We start from the raw sequence: 18,945 nt of genomic DNA, 5'->3' as shown, positions 1-18,945 counted from the left end.
TCTCCTTTCCTCATGGAGGATGGAGGTCCCAGGGATCCACCTAGGGTCATCAGGCCTGGCATCAAGTATCGTTGCCTACTGACCTATCTTGCTGGCCCACTCCTCTTTTTTTTTTTCTCTCCAATTTGTTCTTAAAGACTGTCTTGATATATTCAGGCTGACCTCCAGCTCACTATGTAGCCCAGGCTAGTCTTGAATACCACATGCCCAAGTCTCCAGAATGCTGGTATTATAGGTGTGTGCCACCACATCTGGCCCCTGCCCTCCATTCAAAAATTGTCCTTTCTTCCCATAGAACTCAACATGACTGAAGCTGGCCACTTTGCCCTTCGGGATGCTGTCTGGTCCCTAACCTGACCCTACTTTGCCTTCTCATCTAGCTGGGAGCTCTGAAGAGAGCAGACTTCCCATGGAAGCCTGCCTGTGGATTTGTTTGGGATCTTTAAGAACCAGGCTTTTGTGCTCACAGGGCCACGTTAGCTCTCTGAGCTGGGTGAGGACCCTCTGGGGTGGAGTCCACAATGGTCCTGAATCAGGCATGAGCTTTGCAAAGGGGGCAGGGTGTTTGAGGTAGCAGGACACAGGAGTTTCACTGCCATGCAGAGGCCAGAGGAGGTGAGGGATGTGGTGTGAGGGAGGAGGAGCCCTTTTCTCCAGGAGCGAGGGCAGGGAAATCCCTTAGACTAGGGAGCAGGTCAGGAGTTAGGGAGACTGGGCTTGGGGGTGCCACCCCCACCTCAGGCTTCATGACGTCAGGCTCTACCCGTGCCTTTCCCAGTCAGAGACAATGGTCCATTGAAAGTGGGGCGGGGCTTGGAAGCCTAGGTTCTGGAGAATAGAGAGCTCTGGTGCCTGGACTCTGGGGGTAGATATGAATATTCCGGGGTGCCCTGTGCCACAGATGTCTAATCAAACAGTGCCACCGAGTTGGTGTTCCTGTGCAGAGGGGGGTGGTCTGTCAGCTTCGGGTGTCCAGAGGCAGCCCCTAGAGAAGGGAAAGGGGCAGGCGAGTCCCACTGAGAGTCTTTTGTTGAGCCAGGGGACTGGGCACCTACCCATAGGGAGGAGCAGATGGAATGAGAGCCAGAGAGGGGGTGGGTAAAGGGGCTACCTGTCACACAGATCAGCTGAAGACATCAAGAAAGCAGGCTTTCAGTCTGCAAGGGCTGGGGACAAATTTCTAAACTGGAATGTCTCATGTCACATCCTTTCAGGCATCAATTTCAGAATCAAGCTGCCAGCAGGGTTACTTCCTATTGAATTTAGAGAAAAAGCCCTGCTGCAGTCCCCCAGCCTCCCAGCCCCCAGCCCCCCAGCCCCCAACCCCTCCTCCACCCAGCCTGGGACTCGAAGCTTTGCATATTCAAAGAGAATTCTACCTGGATCTGTCTTTGTTCAAATCTCCCCTTTTGCCAAGACATCAGTCATGCTGGATTAAAGCCCACCATTATGACTTCTTCTTAACTGTTACCCTCGGGAAAGACCTACCACCAAAGACAGGTGTCATGGCTCACACCTGTAATTCCAGCACTTGAGAGGTGGAGGCAGGAGGATCAATAAATTCAAGGTCATTCTCAGCTACATTAGACCGTGTCTTATCCTCCCTCCCTCAAAAAAGACCCCATCTCTAACTACACGTTCTGAGGGACTGAGTTTAAGACATCAGTATATAAATGGGGGTGGACATAGAAATTTTGTGTAGTGTAATGATTTTTGCTCGTTAGCTCAATTTTATCCAAAATAGCATGCAGACTAGAGAAGACATCTCCAGACGCATGGTGCTGTTAGTCTCTTCATCTCTTAGTGTTGTCTTCTGCCAGGGCCTGGGCTTAGCCAACCCAGAGTCCCTTTGCTGCTCTTAGTTAAGACTGGCTATTTCCTGCCAAGGGTTATCCCAGTGCGGTTCTCAGGTCAGCAGCAGCTACAGGGCTGTGTCCTGTAGCTAGTCAAGGGACTACAGTTCAGTTGGTAGAGCGTTTGCCTAGCTTGTATCAAGCCTGGTGTTTGAGTCCCAGCACCACATATACTGGGTATACGGGGTATATTGTCATATGTCTATAATTTCAGCACTCAGAAGGTAGAGGACGGTGGATCGGAAGTTCGAGGTGGTCCTCGCAGGTAGAAGACTGTGGATCGGAAGTTCGAGGTGGTCCTCGCCGACCTAGTCCGAGACGAACCTTGGCTACCAGAGACCCTGTCTCAAAAAAGGAGGCAAGGGGTGGAGAGATTAAGATGAGGAGTGAAGTCGGGCAGTGGTGGGTGCCTTTAATCCCAGCATTTCGGAGGCAGAAGCAGGTGAATCTCTGTCAGCTGGAGGCCAGCCTGGTCTACATAGCAAGTTGCAGGTCATCCAGGGCTACACAGTAAGACTTTTTCTCAAAAGCAGATATTTCTAGGTCTAGTCTGTCTGCTGAGTGGGAAGCCCCGGGGATGGGGCTCAGCAGTGTGCACTTGAATAGGCTTGCATACGATCCACCCTGATGCGTACTAAAGTTTTTGTTGGTGGTGGCTTTTTGGTTTTTCAAAACAGGGTTTCTCTGTCCTGGAACTCTCTCTGTAGATCAGACTGGCCTTGAACTCACAGAGATCTGCCTGCCCCTGCCTCCCCTACCGAGTGCTCAGATCAAAAGTGTGCCACCACACAGGGCTTGTATACACACTAAAGTTGTAATCCCTCTGCTTTCGGTGCCACAGCTCTAGGACCTTTTGGAGAAATGTAGCCAAAAATGAGAGAAGGGTACCCAGAACTGTTCCCTTGTAATCAGCACTGCTACGGGGTAGTTACTTTTTTGCCAATGTAGCAAAACACCCTTGGAAACAGCTAAAAGGAGGAAGAATGTGTTTCAGCTTATGGGTCCAGCGATTCCTGTAATGGTCAGTTGCCTCCATCGGGGACTGTGGGCCTCAGGCAAAGCATCATGGCAGGAGCGGACACTTGTTTCCAGCACGGAGCCAGAAAGCAGAAAGCGAAATAGACGACTTCCAGAGGCTTCAAACGCACACCTCCACTAATCTGTATTTTTAATTTTTTAGGTAGCAAGAAAGCTTAAAGATGAATTATACTTGGCCACAAGTAAGAACAGAACTAGTCCAGGATGTCCCAGGTGCGGGGCAGGGTGCCAGCGGGACTGTCTTGGTTGTAAGGAAGCTAGTCTTTTTGGTGGTCTCAGTGAGCAGCCGGTGATGTACCAGATCCACTGAGACTTATTACCGACAGCAGCATTCAGGCCAACAACTTGATCCAGCGTCGCAGCTGTCAGCACCCCTCACTTCTGCTCCTCCAGCCGTCTTGGGTGCACAAATTTACTTGGACCTCAGCTTCCTCTTTCTTCGCTTGAGCTTCAGTTTGCGCATGCGCTTTTCCCTCCCCTTTGCTCTCTTGGCCCAGGAGTTTGAAGGAAGATGTTGCCAAGGCTGAGACCTTCTTTTTATTTTTAAGATTTACTTTCATCAGCCGGGCGGTGGTGGCGCACGCCTTTAGTCCCAGCACTTGGGAGGCAGAGGCAGGCAGATCTCTGTGAGTTCGAGACCAGCCTGGTCTACAAGAGCTAGTTCCAGGACAGGCTCCAAAACCGCAAAGAAACCCTGTCTCGAAAAACAAAAACAAAAACAACAACAAAAAAAAGATTTACTTTCATCATTTTAAAATTGAGTGCGTGCACACTGTGCGCATGAGTGCAAGTACCTTCAGAGGCCAGAAGAGGGCGTCAGCATCCCTGAGCTGGAGTTAGAGGGGGCTGAGTGACTGGACCTGGGTGCTGGAGGCTAAACCCTAGACCTCTGCAAGAGCAATACATGCTCTTATCTGTCATGTCACTTCTCCGGTCCCCTAGTCTACTAGCAAGCTCCAGGACAGCTGGGGTTACAGTAAGACTCTGTTTTTAAAACAAAACAAAATAGGAGGTGAAAGAGACCTCACCTCTGCCCTGTTAATAATGCCTTTGCACATTTTGGGGGCATTTGGCAGTATTCAAAAACATTCCTATATTCCTGCCCTTGGCTGAATTCAGCAAACAAAAGCGTTAGTACCATGAGGAGCTAAGCACTCTGTGGCAGGGTCCTCTCTCTGTCCCTTCTGTCTCCATTCAGGAAACCCCTAATTAGCTTCTGGTCCTTGTCCACTACAGCTCCTAGGCTGCTTGAGTCTTAAGACCTTTCACTGGGCCCAGCAAACTGGGACTGTAGGCAATATGGCAAGCTGCATTCACCCTGGGGTGATTGATTGGCTTATATGGAACCCTGGACCACCTTCATTCGGAGACGCTTGAGTCATACCCTTACATTGTGGGTGAGGAGAGAGGGACTTCTGAAGAGTGTGAAAGGGTTAGCCAGGGGATGGAGCACTTCATGAGCTCAGACATTTTCCAGTCCTGTGCTTTGCTCCGTGTGTGTGTATGTGTGTGTGTGTCTCAGTCATATAACCAGGGGCTATGATGTCATTGTTGGGGGAGGGGTTTTGCTTTCTGCTGTTCTGAGTACACTGCCTGACCTGGACTCAACCCTACCCGAGGTCGTGATCAGTGCCTCTGGTTTTAGTGTCTCATAACGCCTGCGTTTATGAGGTGGAACATAGTAACGGCAAGAGAAGCCAGAGTGGCAGGAATGACATGGTTGTAGAAAAGTAGGCTGTGAGTGGGTGTGTCCTCGGTCTTCTCCCGTCCCTCAGATGTGTGACCTCTTACAGTTCCTGAAGGTAAACGGTGGTGGCGCAGGAGGTCGATGCTGACTTTAGTTTGACTGAGTTTGTCCTATGGACTGAAATTTTTCTTTTTAACTTCTAGTCAGGCTGAGGTAAAAGGAATGCAGGTTTAGAAGCCAGCCTGCGTACACAGTGAGTTTCAGTGCAGCCCAGGCTACATATAGGGATAGAGATGTAGGCAAAGTGGGAAGAGTGCTTGCCTAGAATGCATGAGGCCCTGGTTTGATTCTCAGCACTGCACACAATGGCACATGCTTCTAAAACCAGAACTCGGAAGGTGGGGGTGAGGGTCAGAAGGGCAAGGTCATCCTTGGCTACTTCGAGAGTGCAAAGCCAGGCTAGACTACTTGATACCCTACCTAAAAAGATAAATAAAAAGAAGTCTCTTTGGGCTCAGGATATAACTTAGTGGTATAAGCATTTGGCTGTTCTGTGTGAGGCCTGCGTTTGATCATCCAGTACTGGAGGAAAGAGGGGACAATTGAGAAGAACTTTCTGTTGCGGTTACTGCTACCAGCTTGAACTGCCTTTCCAGTGGAGGTGCCAACATTCAGAGTATTAGTGTATCTCACAAGAAGGGTTTCCAGACTTTCATGACAAAGGTCATGCCCTTCTCAGCAAGGCCCTCTGGACATGGTGGCTGGCTCAGAGGGTTCCATGTATTTAGGCTATTATTTCCCTTCTAGGATACAACAGTAGCCGCGTGATCAATGTCTTTTCTCAACATTACGGTTGCTGTAGTCATAGAAGCTGGGACGGCAGTGAATTACATCTCGTGTCTATGTTCCTATTAAAAGAGAAATTGAGCTGGAGAGATGGCTCAGCGAGTAACGTATTTGCCACACAAGCATAGGAACTGAAATCCCAGCCCTCATATTACTAGCTGGTGTGACCGCACATGTCTGTGTCCCCACTGGGGAGGAGACAGGTGGATCCCAGAGACTTACTGGCCACACAGTTTAGGGGAATCAGTGAGCTCCAGGCTCAGTGGGAGACCTTGTCTCAAAAACAAAATAAAAAGTAAACAAACTAACAAAAACAAAAAGCAAATGAACAAAACAAAAACTAAGTGAAATAAAAACTAAGAAAAACAAGTGACCTAGATATGGTAGCACACGCCTTTAATCCCCACTCTTAGGAGGCAGAGGCAGGAGGATCTCTGTGAGTTTGACAAAGCAAGTTTCATACCAGCTGTGGCTACTCTGGCTGCTACATATATTCACATGCACACACATACACACACGACTTAAAAAATGTTTTTCGATAAATTTCTTCTAAAAAGAAAGGAAGAACAAGCCTGAGGAGAGCAAGTTTATTCAGCTTTCTTCCTGGATTGTTACATAAACTCCAGACCTTCTGAAGAGGGAGACACATTGAAGATAGACAACAAATGCATTAGAGCTGCATTAGACCGGCATCAGACCCGCAAACCCTCCCAAGTGACTGTCCCTGGGCATCAGGGCTTGCACCAAGTCCATGAGCCTTTGTTAAGGAAAAGCAAAACAAAACACCAGACACCATAGTTTGAAGACAAAATAATCACATTTATTTTGAGTTCATAAATAAATGGGGGCTGCGGGGGAGGCTAGGGGTGCTGAGAGAACTGGACACATGGCTCTATGTTTTGCAACAGATGCCACAGCTAGGATTGTTACAGCATTGACAGCAGAAGACGCAGACTGGGAAGTAGGTGTCCCGCTTGGTTCGCGTTGGAATCAGGAGCTGCATGGAATGGAAGAGAAGTGAGCTGCCCTGCCTGGGCATGGGAAAGGTTGGGGGTTCAGGAAGGGAGCCCCAATTGCTCTTACCGTCTCGTCGGCCCTGCCTTCTTCCCTGTGTCCAGGCTGTAGTGCGCCAGGCTGTCTTGCCTGTGAAAGCAGAAAGGGTACCTGAGTATTGCAGTCTCCAGCATAGCTTTCTGATTCAACTCTGCCAGCTTGTTCCTTCCTCAGGGGCTTAGGGACCTGTGTTTAGATGAATTCCTGGAAGAGGCTTCACTGCCCTGATTTTCCCACCATTCCTTGCATGTTCTGCTTCCTAAAAGCACCCCACCTTTTTTGATGCTGAACCCTCCTCCTGGACACTACCCTCCCAACGGGTCTGCCTGCATCTTATAAACCCTTATAAGACAACCATCACATAGCACAGTAACTTCTCACCATCACTGCAATGTGGTTTTCCCTTTCTCAGCAACCCAAGGACCAATCATCGTCTGCACAGCTCTCCACAAAGCTTGGCTCAGCCGGAACCACCATCACCCTCTCCCTACTCTCAACACTGACTCACTCTGCAGACCCTACAGACCCAAGGATCCTGTGAGTGCCTTTCACTCCAGTGCCCATTCTCCTGTCGCAGCTCCAAGGCACAAATCTGGTGTCTTTGTTGTTGGTTGAGACAGGGTTTTCCTAGCCTAGGTTGGTACTGAACTTGCTATGTAGCCAAGGATGACTGTGAACTTCTGGTTCTCCCTCCTCCACCTTCCAAGTGCCCACACCAAGCCTGGTTCTGTAGCATTTTCTTTCTTCTTACACGTGTATGAATGTTTTGCCTGCATATATGCATGTACACCACATTCATGTCTAGTGCCCATGTAGCTCAAAAGGCATCAATCAGATGCCCTGGAAGTGAGTTAAGGAAGGTTGTGAGCCACCACGCAGGTGCTAGGAACTGATCCCGGGTCCTCTGCACAAGCATCAAATGCTCTAACTGCTGAGCCACCTGGCCCCTTCTGTATCATTTTCTTATAAAATACTTTTGCTTGGCGTTCTGCATCTCTGCCCTAGCTCTGGTTCTTCCTCATGACAGTCATTCTGTCCGTCATCTCTTGCGCTATCCACAAATAAGTGTTTTCTAAACACTCATTGAAAGGCAGTTTAAGAAATGCCCTGACGGGGATGGGACAGCCAGAGGAACATTTTGTCTGACTTTCCAGCATGTTACTTCCCATCACAGCTGTGCAGCTAGAGGGGTGCCTCAGTTCAGGATGCTCAGGACCACCCTTGCTCCCTCAGTAGCTGCCCCGAACACTCGGTGCTGAGCCCCTGCCTCCCGGGGAATGGCTCTCCCATTGTAGTAGGCCTGGGGTGCTCACCAGCTGCTGGAGAAAGGAGCTGCTGGCCAGGCTGGCGATGAGGAGAAGCAGGAGACAGGCAGCCTGGATCTTAGCGCTCTGTGCCATCGTGCCTTCTGTCCTGTTGTGCAGTCTAAGGACTTGCCTGGTGTCTGGGACCCAGTCCTAGTCCTTTTTATGGGACCAGCTGGAGGAGGGGACGCCTGAACCCCCTCCCCTTTGCCCTGACTCATTTCCAAGAAGATAGTGGCGCCGAACAGGCGGGAGAGATAAGCGGGAACAGAGTGACAGGGGACAGGGTTGTGTCACCCTCAGCCAGCAGAGGTGCACCCAGGGGGTGGGGCAGCTAGGGCCATGGACACAAGCCTCCAGCCAGCCACCTGTGATGTCACCCTGTGGCTCTCAGAAAAATCCCCCTTTTTTCCCCTAGACACTGCCCCTCAGCCTTATCACTGTCTTCAGTATGGCTGTCACTCACTGGGCTCTTCAGGACACAGCAATGGGGTACACACGTGCAGGGTGCATCCTAGAGCGAGTCAGGGCAGCAGCCAAAGGACTGGACAGATGCCCAAGCATAGGCTGCACCGTGGTGTTCAATGTCCAGACCATAAGATGTAGCTGTCTGTTGAAGTCACCTTGTGCCTAAGGTGGTGGCGGTCATTATTCATACCCAGAGCCAACACATTTCACAGCCCAGCATATGAACTAGTTCAATCTTTTGCACGCCAGGGTGCATATTAATTCACTATCTTTCACACCAGTACCAAGTCATGTTCGTGTTAACAGCTGATGCCACTTGGCTTCCAAGTAGATGCCTGTGTCCTCTTGGGCTTTATTAGTGTTTAGGCTTAAAGTCGCCTTCTCGGCACCGACCCCAGGGGCCTGGCCTGATCTAGTCATCAAACTTCCATCTCTCTCTAAGCACAGGAGACACAGGAGCACGTTAGACTTGGCTTGGCAGAGCAGACTATGCACATCACGCAACTCCAAGTGCAGTGTTTACACCAGAACCTTCTCAATTGCCATGCTGGGAGAATTTACACCACAGAAACTGGTACGCAGATACACCAGGGCATTTGTAGTTTGTTTTTGGGGTACTATCGAATCCTGGATGTCCTTGTTCTGACCTGTTACCTGGATCCCTTGTTGTGCATGGCCATGGAGACATTGTAACAAACTTGACTCCAGAGACAGGCTACTGGACACCACGCCAGACTCACACAGGGACCACCCAGAGTGGATCCTGTATAAAGCCCTGGGGACGATGCTATTCTTCTATTGCTGCTGCTGCTGCTGCTGCTGCTGCTCATTAGGGCCCCTCACTTCCTTCACATGCCTCTCAAAGAGAGCATTAGGGAGTGGTAAGGCCAAAGACAGGGGTCTCAGAAACCAGAGACCATCAGGTAGGTGTACTTAGGTTGTGGCAAGGTCAAAAGGGCAGCAAGGTGAAACTGAGAGGCAGTCCTGGATCCTGGGAACAGGTGAGCCAGTCTATTGGGGACATGATGGTATCCCTCAGGCCTGCCAGGCATCCCTGTGGTTACTCAGGACAGGTTTCATCATCAGCCAAGGGCAGGGGTCACACACAGGCGCCAGAGAAACAGTGTGAGGCGACAGACTGCCGGGCCAAGCCTCGCTTTCTGGCCATCTGCCCTCTCTTGGGGGTGGGGGGCTCAAGGCCAGGGCCCATCATTGGCTGGTGCAGAGGGGAGGGCTTCAGCCCCAGAGCCTAGGGATGCTCACAGGCCCTGTTTTCAAGAAGCTCTGACCCAGGAGACTCCAGCCCCCACCAATACCAGGGGGCATGTCCTTGATCGCAGATCCCACACCCCTAATCTGTACCCCAGGGCCTCAGTGAAGAAATTCAGTCCTTAATTCTCCAGTCATTTTCACACAGGCCACAGTATAGCTGAAGCTTAGACCTCAGAACGGCCCTAGGACTCCTGCCTGTCCCCATGCCCAACATGGACCGAAACACAGACAGACAAGGCGGGGCCACACTGGCCAGTTTATTGCAGTTAAATACCTCTCTCTCTATTTTTTTGTCCATTTTTCCATAAAGAAAATTAAAACACACACCCACGCACACACCCACGCATACACACACACACCCACACACCCAGAGGGAGCAGGGATCCAGAAACAAGAGGGATGAGGGACGTGGCCTCCCTGCATAGGTCCAGGCCCCAGGGAAGGCGCCCCCAAAGCTCCCTCCTTCCCATAAGCACCCTGTCTCAATACCCCTAGAGACCAAGGAGGCAGCGGGCAGCGGGGCCTCTGTCCTCCTCCCTTGCTCCTCCTGGTGAGGACTGAGAAGGGAGGGTGGCGGACAGGTGGGCATCATTTTCGCAAGGAGGAGGGTAGTGGGCAATGTATCCACAGAAATGCATTATGTCTCCTTGTTTTTGTTAAAAATCTACTATAAAAAAACGCAGCTTGGGGAGGAGCATCTCCCTCTCTGTGCTAAGGGCTGGGGGAGGGGCAGCAGAGGCCGGCAGCAGCTGCAGGGTAGGTCAGTGGGCATCACTGCCGGGTGCTCTCGCCCACCATTTCCAGGTTGTGCTGCTGCAACTGAGCTCGAAGCAGGGCATTCTCATTCTTCAGCTCCTCAATCTGCAGGCACCACAGAGGACAGATGAGCCAGGGGCTAGCCTTGGCATCCTGGGGCTCCCAGTGGGTTCCAGGTCTGCACCCACCTGCTGCCTCAGGAGTTCATTGTCCATCTGCAGCCGCTCGGCCTCCTTGAAGGTCTCCTGCATTCGCTGGTTGGTCTGGCGTAGCTCCCGGATGTAATCACAGGCCTTGGACAGGATGCCCCCTTTACTCTGAAGAGGGGAGCAGGCAAGAGTCAGAGGACAGGACAGCTCCTGTGCCTGGTGTTAGGTTAGACTTCCTGGAAGGGACGGGACACCTGGGCCACTCACCGCTCCTGTCTTGCTGTTGTCTGCATGACAATCTGGAATGATTTTTGAAAGCTGGACGATCCAGTTGTTGATCTTGTCCCTCCGTCTTCGCTCCACTGTAGGAGACAGTGATAGTCATGGCACTAGTAAGGCTCTCACAGGGACTCTAGGCTGCCACCTCCCCATGGGCCACATTGCTTCATGAGAAGACCAACCAAGTCTCAATTCTCAAGTGCCACACTGTCAGGACAGGAACCCACACTAACAACTGCAGGCTTGTTTTCATTGCCTGCCTAGCACATGCTACACACTGGAGCCAACACGGAAAAACTACAGCGTCACCCACACTCTGAAAACGCGGCTCTGGGCACTGGGACTCACACCTTTTTTTGAGGGGCAGAATCCCTTCATGCAGGATCCAGCAACTGCCATAGCTCCTGTAATCCTTGCATTTCATTCTCGGAATGTCCTCAGACTTTGGCTTCTCTAATTTTGCTTTTCCAATCTTTTTTTTTTTTTTTTGGTCCCTTTGGGGATAGGGTCTCATGTAGGTCAGGCTGGCCTCAAACTGTGTAGCCAAGGACAACTTTAAACTTCTGACCCTCTGGCCTCCATTCCCTAAGTGGCCGGCCGCTCTATACGTGGTTTTCTTCATTGTTGAGATGGAAGCCCACACTCTACAATTGAGCTACAGCCCAGCCCCTTCTCATCTTCAGTGTGAAAACCTGATCACGCCTTCTCTGTTTAAAATTCTACTCCACAGCCTTGGCAAGCTGCACTCTCCAGACCAGGACTATGGTTCTGAGGCCTGGCCTTGTGGACCCCATCTCACTTGGAATGTGAACCCCATACCTTGAAGACAAAGCATGGCAAGTACAGATTTCACTTCAAAGTCCAGACTCAAGCTTTAATGAAACTCTTCAATCCTACTGTTAGCTATACTGAGTGTCAACTGTCTGCAGACAAGGCCTGTGCCTTCTTCTGGCTTCTCATATGTTCAGGATGTCTGCCAGGAACCACCTGACTTGGAACCAGTTCCACAGATTGTTGGAGCAGGACTTTGGGGTCCTTCCTTACCTCCAGAGCACAGAACTCCTACTGTTGGGGCACAAAAGACCCTGGCACCCCCAAGTCTCCTCTTAGCCCCCATCCTCTTACAGGAGGACTGGAGACACCTGTCAAAATTTTAGAGGGGAGCTGGGCGTCGAACCTGATGGGCTGTGGGAAAAGGGCAAGAGGGCCACTTCCTAATGAGGGCAGTGAGGATGGAAAATGGGAAAGCTTGAAATGAGAGGGGTGGGTAAGGAGGGCTCCTTTCTCCTCAGACCTGAACTCATACCATGCCCATGACATTCCCTGAGAGGACCTCAGGGCCCAGGAACAGGTAGAGGCCACTGCTTCTGCTTGGTTACTTCCACTCAGGCATGAATGATTTCATTTTCCAAAGCAGACTCTCCCAATCTGTCCACGCCCTCTTCACAGCAATGGTTCTTTCTCTGAGATCTCCCCAATGTCCTGCCAAGGATGCAGCTATGCCAAGTTTGGTAACGGCTGGGATATCTCCACTAGGCTTAGGGCTAGCTCACTGTCACCATCAAGTATGGTGGACTCTTCTGGGAACTTGGTGGCAGACTGCAGCAGTAAAGTTGGGTCTAGCTAGGGCCTAGAAGCACTACCACCACATTCCCTGTCAGCTCTACCTCGGGCTCTACAGGGCTCACTTAGTGCTTCCCCACCTGCTATGTCCACTGTTCTAGAGCCTGGGTATCTGACAACCACACCTCAGCCCGTCAGGGTTAAGGGAAGATGTGTGTGACAGCGCTCCTTTGGTCTGCATTTAGTTCTGCAAAATGTAGCAGTGTGTGGCTTTAAAGACGGTGGACTCAACCCTGGCTTTGCTCTGGTGGTGCTCATGACTGAGAAGATATGTGAACGGGGGTACTGTGCCCACGGAAGGGAGGCGTGGAGCAGCACTCTGCATGGGACCTACAGTAGGATGAAGCAGAAGCAGGCAGATCTCTGTGAGATTGAGGCCAGCCTGGTCTACAGAGTTAGTTCTAGGATAGCCAGGGCCAGGGCTGGGCTGTTACACAGAGAGACCCTGTCTCGAACCCCCCCACACACACACACAAAGAAAAACATTTGGGTTTCTAAGAAGGGTCCCAGACACACGGATAATAAGATCACACAAAAGATTACATGAACCACTTGTAGGGTGTGTGTGTTGTGTTTACATAAGCTAACTACATAAGCTTGTGTCCAGGTAGTAACATGGTTAGGCCCGTGGCTTGGAAAAACTATTAGGACACACTGGATTGGCAGAAGGCCTGTCTCACAGAAGCCCATAGTTACAACAACACTTAAAATACATCTCACAGTCAGGGGTGGGGGCACACACCTTCAATCCCAGCATTCAGGAGGCAGGGGCAGGACAGAACTCTGTGAGTAGTCTGGCCTACATAGTTCCAAAATAGCCAAATCTACATAGAAAAATCCTGGCTCAAAAACCAAAATAAGCTTGGTGGTGGTGGTGCATGCCTTTAATCCCAGAATCCCTGAGGCAGAGGCAGGCGGATCTGTGGGTTTGAGGCCAGCCTGTAAGAGCTAGTTCCAGGATAGGCACCAAAGCTACACAGAGAAATCCTGTCTTGAAAAACAAAAAACAAAACAAAAAAACCCCACATGTTACAACAGAACCTATCAGGACAGAAGGAAGGATGGGACTACTGTGGGAGACATTAGCATGCCTTTCTCCAAAAAGAGCAAGAAAACACCAAGTCGGAAATCCCCAGCCATCTAAGCCAATCTGTCCTCCCTGTAGAGGGGACCTTTCCCAGCAGCAGGCGCACATCCACTAAGGTACACGTGGCACCTTCTCCAAGTTAGACTGGACACAGAGTCCAAGGTAAGCTCCACACCCTCAAATAACTGGAATCACATCAGCTATGCTCCGCATACAGAGATCTGAGAAATCAAACAAAAATGAGATCCTAAGCTCCAGACGTCTGGAGTCAGTACACTTCCTCAATAACCTGGGTCAAAGAAGATGTCATAGAAGATCTGAAAAACATCTTGATATAAATGATAATGAAAATATTTGTCCAAATGTGACAGACAAAAGTCTGCAGCCACAGATCTGCACGAGGAAGGAAAAAGTTTGTCTGTTTATTTCATCTTTCTTTAAGACAGGGTCTTCCTATGTAGTCCAGGCTGGCCTCAAACTCACGATTCTGCCTCAGCTTCACCTGTGCTGGAATTATAAAGGGGCACCAAACTAGCGTGGACAAATTAGTAAGACTGTCTCAAAAAGGTTAAAAAAAAAAAGTCACAAAGCCACAGAGAAACCCTGTCTCGAAAAACCAAAAAAAAAAAAAAAAAAAAAAAAAAAAAGTGAAAAGGCTGCCCAAAAAAAAAAAAAAAAAAAAAAAAAAAAAAAAAAAAAAAAAAAAGTGAAAAGGCTGGGAATATTAACTGGAGAGCACTTCCCCCCAGCACACAGCCCTAGGCTCTACCCCAGGGCCATCAGAAAAAGAACCCTCTACAAGACCACTACCATAAATTAAGACCCCAAGTAGAAAGACTACCACAGTGAAATTAATAAAACAGGCTCAGCATTTAAAGTAAAGACTGCATTTCCGCCTCCAGAAACAAATTCTGCTACCAGTAACAATAGTCTCCCCATATACCCCCTTGGAGCAGCCAAAGGTTCACTGCTCCCTTAGGGCCCTGCAGGCACCCTCTGGAGCTCCCAACCCCCACCCTGCAGAAAAGCCAGAGGGAGAAATTAAAGAGAAGTCTCAGGGAACTCATGCTAGTAGAGTCCTGGGAAGGCAAGGGCCTGAAAGCGGCCTCGTCTCATTTCTGGCAGAGAAGCATACATGGAGGCTCTTGGGAGGGCAGACAGCATGTTCTGTGTGGATAAGTTGGGCTAAGTCTCACGGACAGCCAGACGTGGAGATTCTGAGTGGCAATTTCCAGTGCCCAAGGAATAGAAAGAAACTCCATCCTGTGGTGCCATGGGGCGGGGGGCAAGCCCTAGGAGGGTGGGAAAAGGCAACTATCACCTTTCTGGAGAAAAAAAAGTAAGACTTCTGGGTGCTGGGGATGAGTCTTGGGGGAGCTTTTCTACACCTCTGGGCGGGGGGGTGGAGGGGGAGTGCTTACTAGTAAATGGAAAAGGGACTCAGACCTAGGCCTTCAGGAACAGCCAGTTAAAGCCAGTTCCCAGTTCAGGAGGAAGTCTGCTGTAAGACCTCCCTTCCCCTCTGACATCAGTCAGAACCCCCAAGGCTCCGCCTGGAGAGCAGGTTGCAGGTTAAATGCAGGTTGTTGTAGGAATGGGTGGGAAGGAGAAACAAAGACTTTAGAACAAGAGTGAGCAGGAAAAGAAGAGACAGTCCCAAAAGCAGTGGGAGTAGACCTGGGGTTAACAGGCAGGGGCAGATGCTTGGAGCTCAGACAGAAAAGGAAGCCAGTAGATTTGGCAATGAGGTCGTCACAGGTGACCTTCAGTGAAGCCAGTCCAGTAGGCCAGACTGCCAAGCCACAAGGAGGACAGGCAGATGGTGGTTCAAGCCTTCTACAGGTTAGAAGCCAGAGGGCTGGTTTGTAGCTGGAAGGTGGGGGTGGAGAGGTTATGGAAACTGCTTGCTGGAGGATGAAAAAACAAAGGCTCCACGCTGGATGAATCCAGGGTAAGGCAGAATGAACTGGAGGGCGGGTGGCTGCCCTGCTTAGTGGGAGGCTGCAGTTGGGGGGGGCGGTTTAGGATCACCGAGGGTCTTAGTCATTTTACAGGACAACACAGGTGCCAAGGTTGAAACCCCAGCCTGAGTTGGGTAGGTGGGCTGTAACTGCCTGAGTAAAGCACCAGAGGACCCTCAAGTGCTCCTGCCTCACTTCCAAACTGACCGCAAGCTCCAGTTCACCCTTTCCTTTCAAAGCCACCTGACCTGGCATTAGGGCATTAAGTGTCAACCAAGCTGTTCCAGAGTATTCTCCTTATGCCCATTCTCCACAGCCAGACCAGCCAGACCTCAGACCAGGCCTCCCCCTTCCCAGAAGTCATCTCTAACACGTGACTTCTTAGTCTCTAGTTTCCCATCACCTTCTCATCCTGCTTCCACACACAGACCCCACACTGGTGTCCCCATCACCAGACTATACCCCCAGGGTCAGGACAACTGCTCTGAGAAGAGCTAGAGACCCAGTGTGAGCCAGCCTGGCAGGTCCTTTCCCAGCCCTAAGACCTTCCTCTTTCCCTTCCCCATTCTGCTCTTCCTCAAACTTAAAGTGTCCATAGCTGAGGGGCCTGGGCATTCCTGTGTGGAGAGGACTCTGAAGTCCTCTGCTGCACCCATTCAGCGGTCTCTTTCCAGTGCTCAGGCACACTGAGGGCAATGGTAACTGTACCTCGTCTCCTCCCAGCGATGCTGAGAGCCCAGACCTTGTCTCTGCTGTTCCACTGCGCTTGAGGTCTAGATGGGGTGAACCTGGGTGTACTCTTGGCCAAAAGCTTGCCAGCTGCTTAGAACAGCAGTAACCTATACCCCTATTTATATCAAAACACCCCGGAATCTCAGGGTCCGAGGCCTCCGTCCTGGTTCAGTCTCAAAGGAACCACACAGAAGCTCAGTGACAAGCAAACAGCATCCTGAAACATCTTGACTTTCTTTCCTCTGTGTTTCCCTCTACTTGCTAAGTTCCCAGAAAAATCTTCCTGGGGCAACCTCCCTTCTGTGCCTCAGCAATCTCTCAGCCAAAAGTTGTCCTTCGTTAGCAATTCTGACTGAAACCTCTAGGACAGGCTGAGGTCTTGGCACAGGGCCTGTGCTGCTGCCCTGACTGGGATCCAGGGTCAGTAAACATTTGTTGAGTGATGGAGTTTGGGTGTCAGAACTGCCTTGCCTTGAGGGCCTGTTATATGCTTTACAACGGTGACCAATCAAGGCTGGGAGACCAAGGAACAGCATTAACAGACAAAAGACCTCAGGGTGAACCGTGTAGCTTCCCGGAAGAGTGGGAGGCTCTGGCTTCGGCTGGTCAGAGGAGCAACTTCCTTTCACACAGGTGGAAGGCAAGGGAATGCGAAGGGTAAAAGCCACATGTGGATGTGAGGTCAGCCATTTTAAGAGGCTGGCCAATAGAACAAATCAAGATCACAGGCTGGGCTTCAGAAAACATCTGGCCAAACCCAATTCGCGTCCTCTATCTTTCCTAACAGCTTACTGCCCCTTCACCCACCGGCCCTTACCCGCGCACTCAGCATGCCAGACGATGGGCTCAGAGCACCCTGGAGCCCAGGACCTGGCCAAGGACCACACCACCATCCTTACCTTCGTTGTGCTGAGCTCTTCTTCTCTCATCTCGAGGAGTTCTGGTTCCATCGATTTTTCTAGAATAGAAGGGGAAATGGCAGATACCCAGTCTCTTCAAGTATTTACCAAGCTATCAGACTTGCAAACACCTTTGTTTTCATGGTACTGGGGTAGAGCCCAGGGCTTTACAAAAACATGAGCGCTCCACTACTCAGTCACCTCTCCAGTCCAGATTTCTTTTTTTTTTTTTAAATGGGTACTTCAAAAGCAAAAGCTAACAAAACCCATACCCCATTCCTGCTCTGTACTGACAGACCCAGCTCTTAGGCCCAAAACACCCTCCCTTTCCTTGGCCCCCCGACAATGGGACTACGGCACATACGGAGAATAGGGGTGTGTCCGGGGTGCAATTGTCCTCTGTGTTCCTGTCTGAAGCACATCCTGGGGTGTCATCATGACATAGAACTGGCCTGCAGGAAATGTGCAGCGAGCATCAGTCAGTGAGAGGTCAAGGCGGAACTGCTTAAGTGACTTCCCTAGCTCTACCGTTCCTCCCCTTACCTCCGGCCTGTAGGCTCTGGTCTGTGGTCTGTACAGACACAGCGGTGGTATCTCCCACACTGGATGCTGGGAAATATGCAAACCGTGCCTCCCCGCTGACTGCTTCTGCGGCTGGGCTGCCACCATTGCTGAATGGATTTTGAATTACAGCCTAGGGACGAGGACACAGGCCATCCTTAGCCAGGGTTTCCCCACCTTTGTTGCTGGGGTCGGTGTTTATTTACTAAGCTGTGAGGCGAGGGGGAAGCCGCTGTGGGTACCATTCTGTCCAGTATCTCATTTCCGACGGGACTCAACTGTCACTAGCTCAGCTACTCCTTTTTTTCCCTAAGTTTTTCCCTGTCTTATAGAGAAAAATAAAATTCAAGAGTCCTGTCCAATGTCTGTGCAAGGCATCAGCCTTACACGGCTCGACGGCCTGGAGAACGTGTGTGTGTTTGTGTTGTGTGTTGTGTGTGTGTGTGTCACACACCGATCCCCTGGGGCTTCCCCCTCCCCAGCCCCTCCCCAGCAACTTTGGGCGACCTACCAGCGGGAAGGGTGCCGCGGGACCTGGGGGTACAGAAGCAGCGGCCGGGCCGGGGCGCTGGGCTGCCCCGTCCACACCCACCTGGGTCACAGCCTGTTGCCCCCCCGCGAAGGCAGCTGTGGACACGACGCTGACGGCACCGGCCGCGTCGCCCTGGCCGTCCAGCTGACCGTCAGTCACCTGGACTACGCGGTATGTCACCTGCAGGGGGCGGCAGAGCGACGAGACCGACGCTAGGGCCCCGGCAGGGGCCAGGTCGGAGCCTCTCCCTGGCCCGCCGCACGCGTCCACCCTCCCTCGGTTCGCCCCGGCGCTGGCCCTCGGGGCTCCCGGGCCGCGGCCGCCTCACCTGGCCTCCATTATTCTCTGTGCGGAACTGGTACTGGATATTGTGGTCGCTGAACGCCGCCTGCTGGACGCTGGCGATGGCCACCGCCGTCTGCTCCTCAGCCCCCGGGCCGTCCCCGCCTGTGGGGGCAGCAGGGCAGGGGGCACGTTCAGCGGGGCGCGCGGGAGGTCCCCCGGCGTCCCCGGCCTGCAACCCCGGCGTGGGCCGCAGCCCCCGTGGCCCCGCAAGCACTCACCTTCCTGCAGCTCGACGCCCTCCTCGGCCTCGGGTCCCTTGTCGTGGCTGCGGGGGCACACGAGGGGCAGGGCCCGGGGTCAGTGAGGCCCGCAGCCCGGCCGGGGCGCAGCGGCCCGCCGGTCGCCCCTCCAGGCCCGGGCCCCGCCAGGGTCAACAGTGTTGCCAATCCCCCGCCCGGGTCCCCTCCCCGCGGCCTCCATTTTGAGCCGGGCCCGGAGGCCGCTCGGGATCATGGCGGCCCCCGCGCGCGGGGCTGAGGGGCCGGGGCCCAGGGCGCGCG

The 18,945-nt window shown here is 51.8% G+C and overlaps 3 protein-coding genes across 3 annotated transcripts in view; 1 reads left to right on the top strand and 2 right to left on the bottom strand.

Moving 5' to 3' along the window:
• Positions 1-18,945, top strand: part of LOC113457658 (zinc finger protein 420-like) — a 1,205,902-nt gene that overhangs the window by 897,773 nt on the left and 289,184 nt on the right. The gene's annotated exons all lie outside the window — the stretch shown is intronic.
• On the bottom strand, positions 6,222-7,942 carry Hamp (hepcidin antimicrobial peptide). Its single transcript, XM_013351572.2, has 3 exons — positions 7,791-7,942; positions 6,508-6,567; positions 6,222-6,421 (listed from the first exon to the last, which is right to left on the bottom strand). The coding sequence occupies exons 1-3, from the start codon at positions 7,875-7,877 to the stop codon at positions 6,317-6,319; spliced, it is 252 nt and encodes an 83-aa protein (XP_013207026.1). The 5' UTR covers positions 7,878-7,942; the 3' UTR covers positions 6,222-6,316.
• Positions 9,753-18,742, bottom strand: Usf2 (upstream transcription factor 2, c-fos interacting; the record flags this gene model as incomplete). Its single annotated transcript, XM_013351528.2, has 9 exons — positions 9,753-10,382; positions 10,466-10,594; positions 10,694-10,788; positions 17,008-17,066; positions 17,372-17,459; positions 17,551-17,701; positions 18,080-18,280; positions 18,429-18,547; positions 18,664-18,742. Coding segments are annotated over 9 exons (1,011 nt in total), but the record flags the coding sequence as incomplete, so codon positions are not given.

Source organism: Microtus ochrogaster, linkage group LG4 (genome assembly GCF_000317375.1).
Source record: "Microtus ochrogaster isolate Prairie Vole_2 linkage group LG4, MicOch1.0, whole genome shotgun sequence".
In the NCBI taxonomy this organism is placed as follows: domain Eukaryota; kingdom Metazoa; phylum Chordata; class Mammalia; order Rodentia; family Cricetidae; genus Microtus; species Microtus ochrogaster.
Note: the sequence above shows the minus strand (reverse complement) of the source record. Positions and strands in the feature narration are given on the sequence as shown.

What these genes read in the sequence shown, in the direction of transcription:
- Hamp (XM_013351572.2), bottom strand. Translation starts at nt 7,877, where the DNA reads ATGGCACAGAGCGCTAAGATCCAGGCTGCCTGTCTCCTGCTTCTCCTC. An exon ending in GCTCCTTTCTCCAGCAGCTG is followed by an intron (nt 6,568 to 7,790) that starts GTGAGCACCCCA and finishes CTGCTTTCACAG; the next exon opens with GCAAGACAGCCTGGCGCACT. An exon ending in AAGGCAGGGCCGACGAGACG is followed by an intron (nt 6,422 to 6,507) that starts GTAAGAGCAATT and finishes CATTCCATGCAG; the next exon opens with CTCCTGATTCCAACGCGAAC.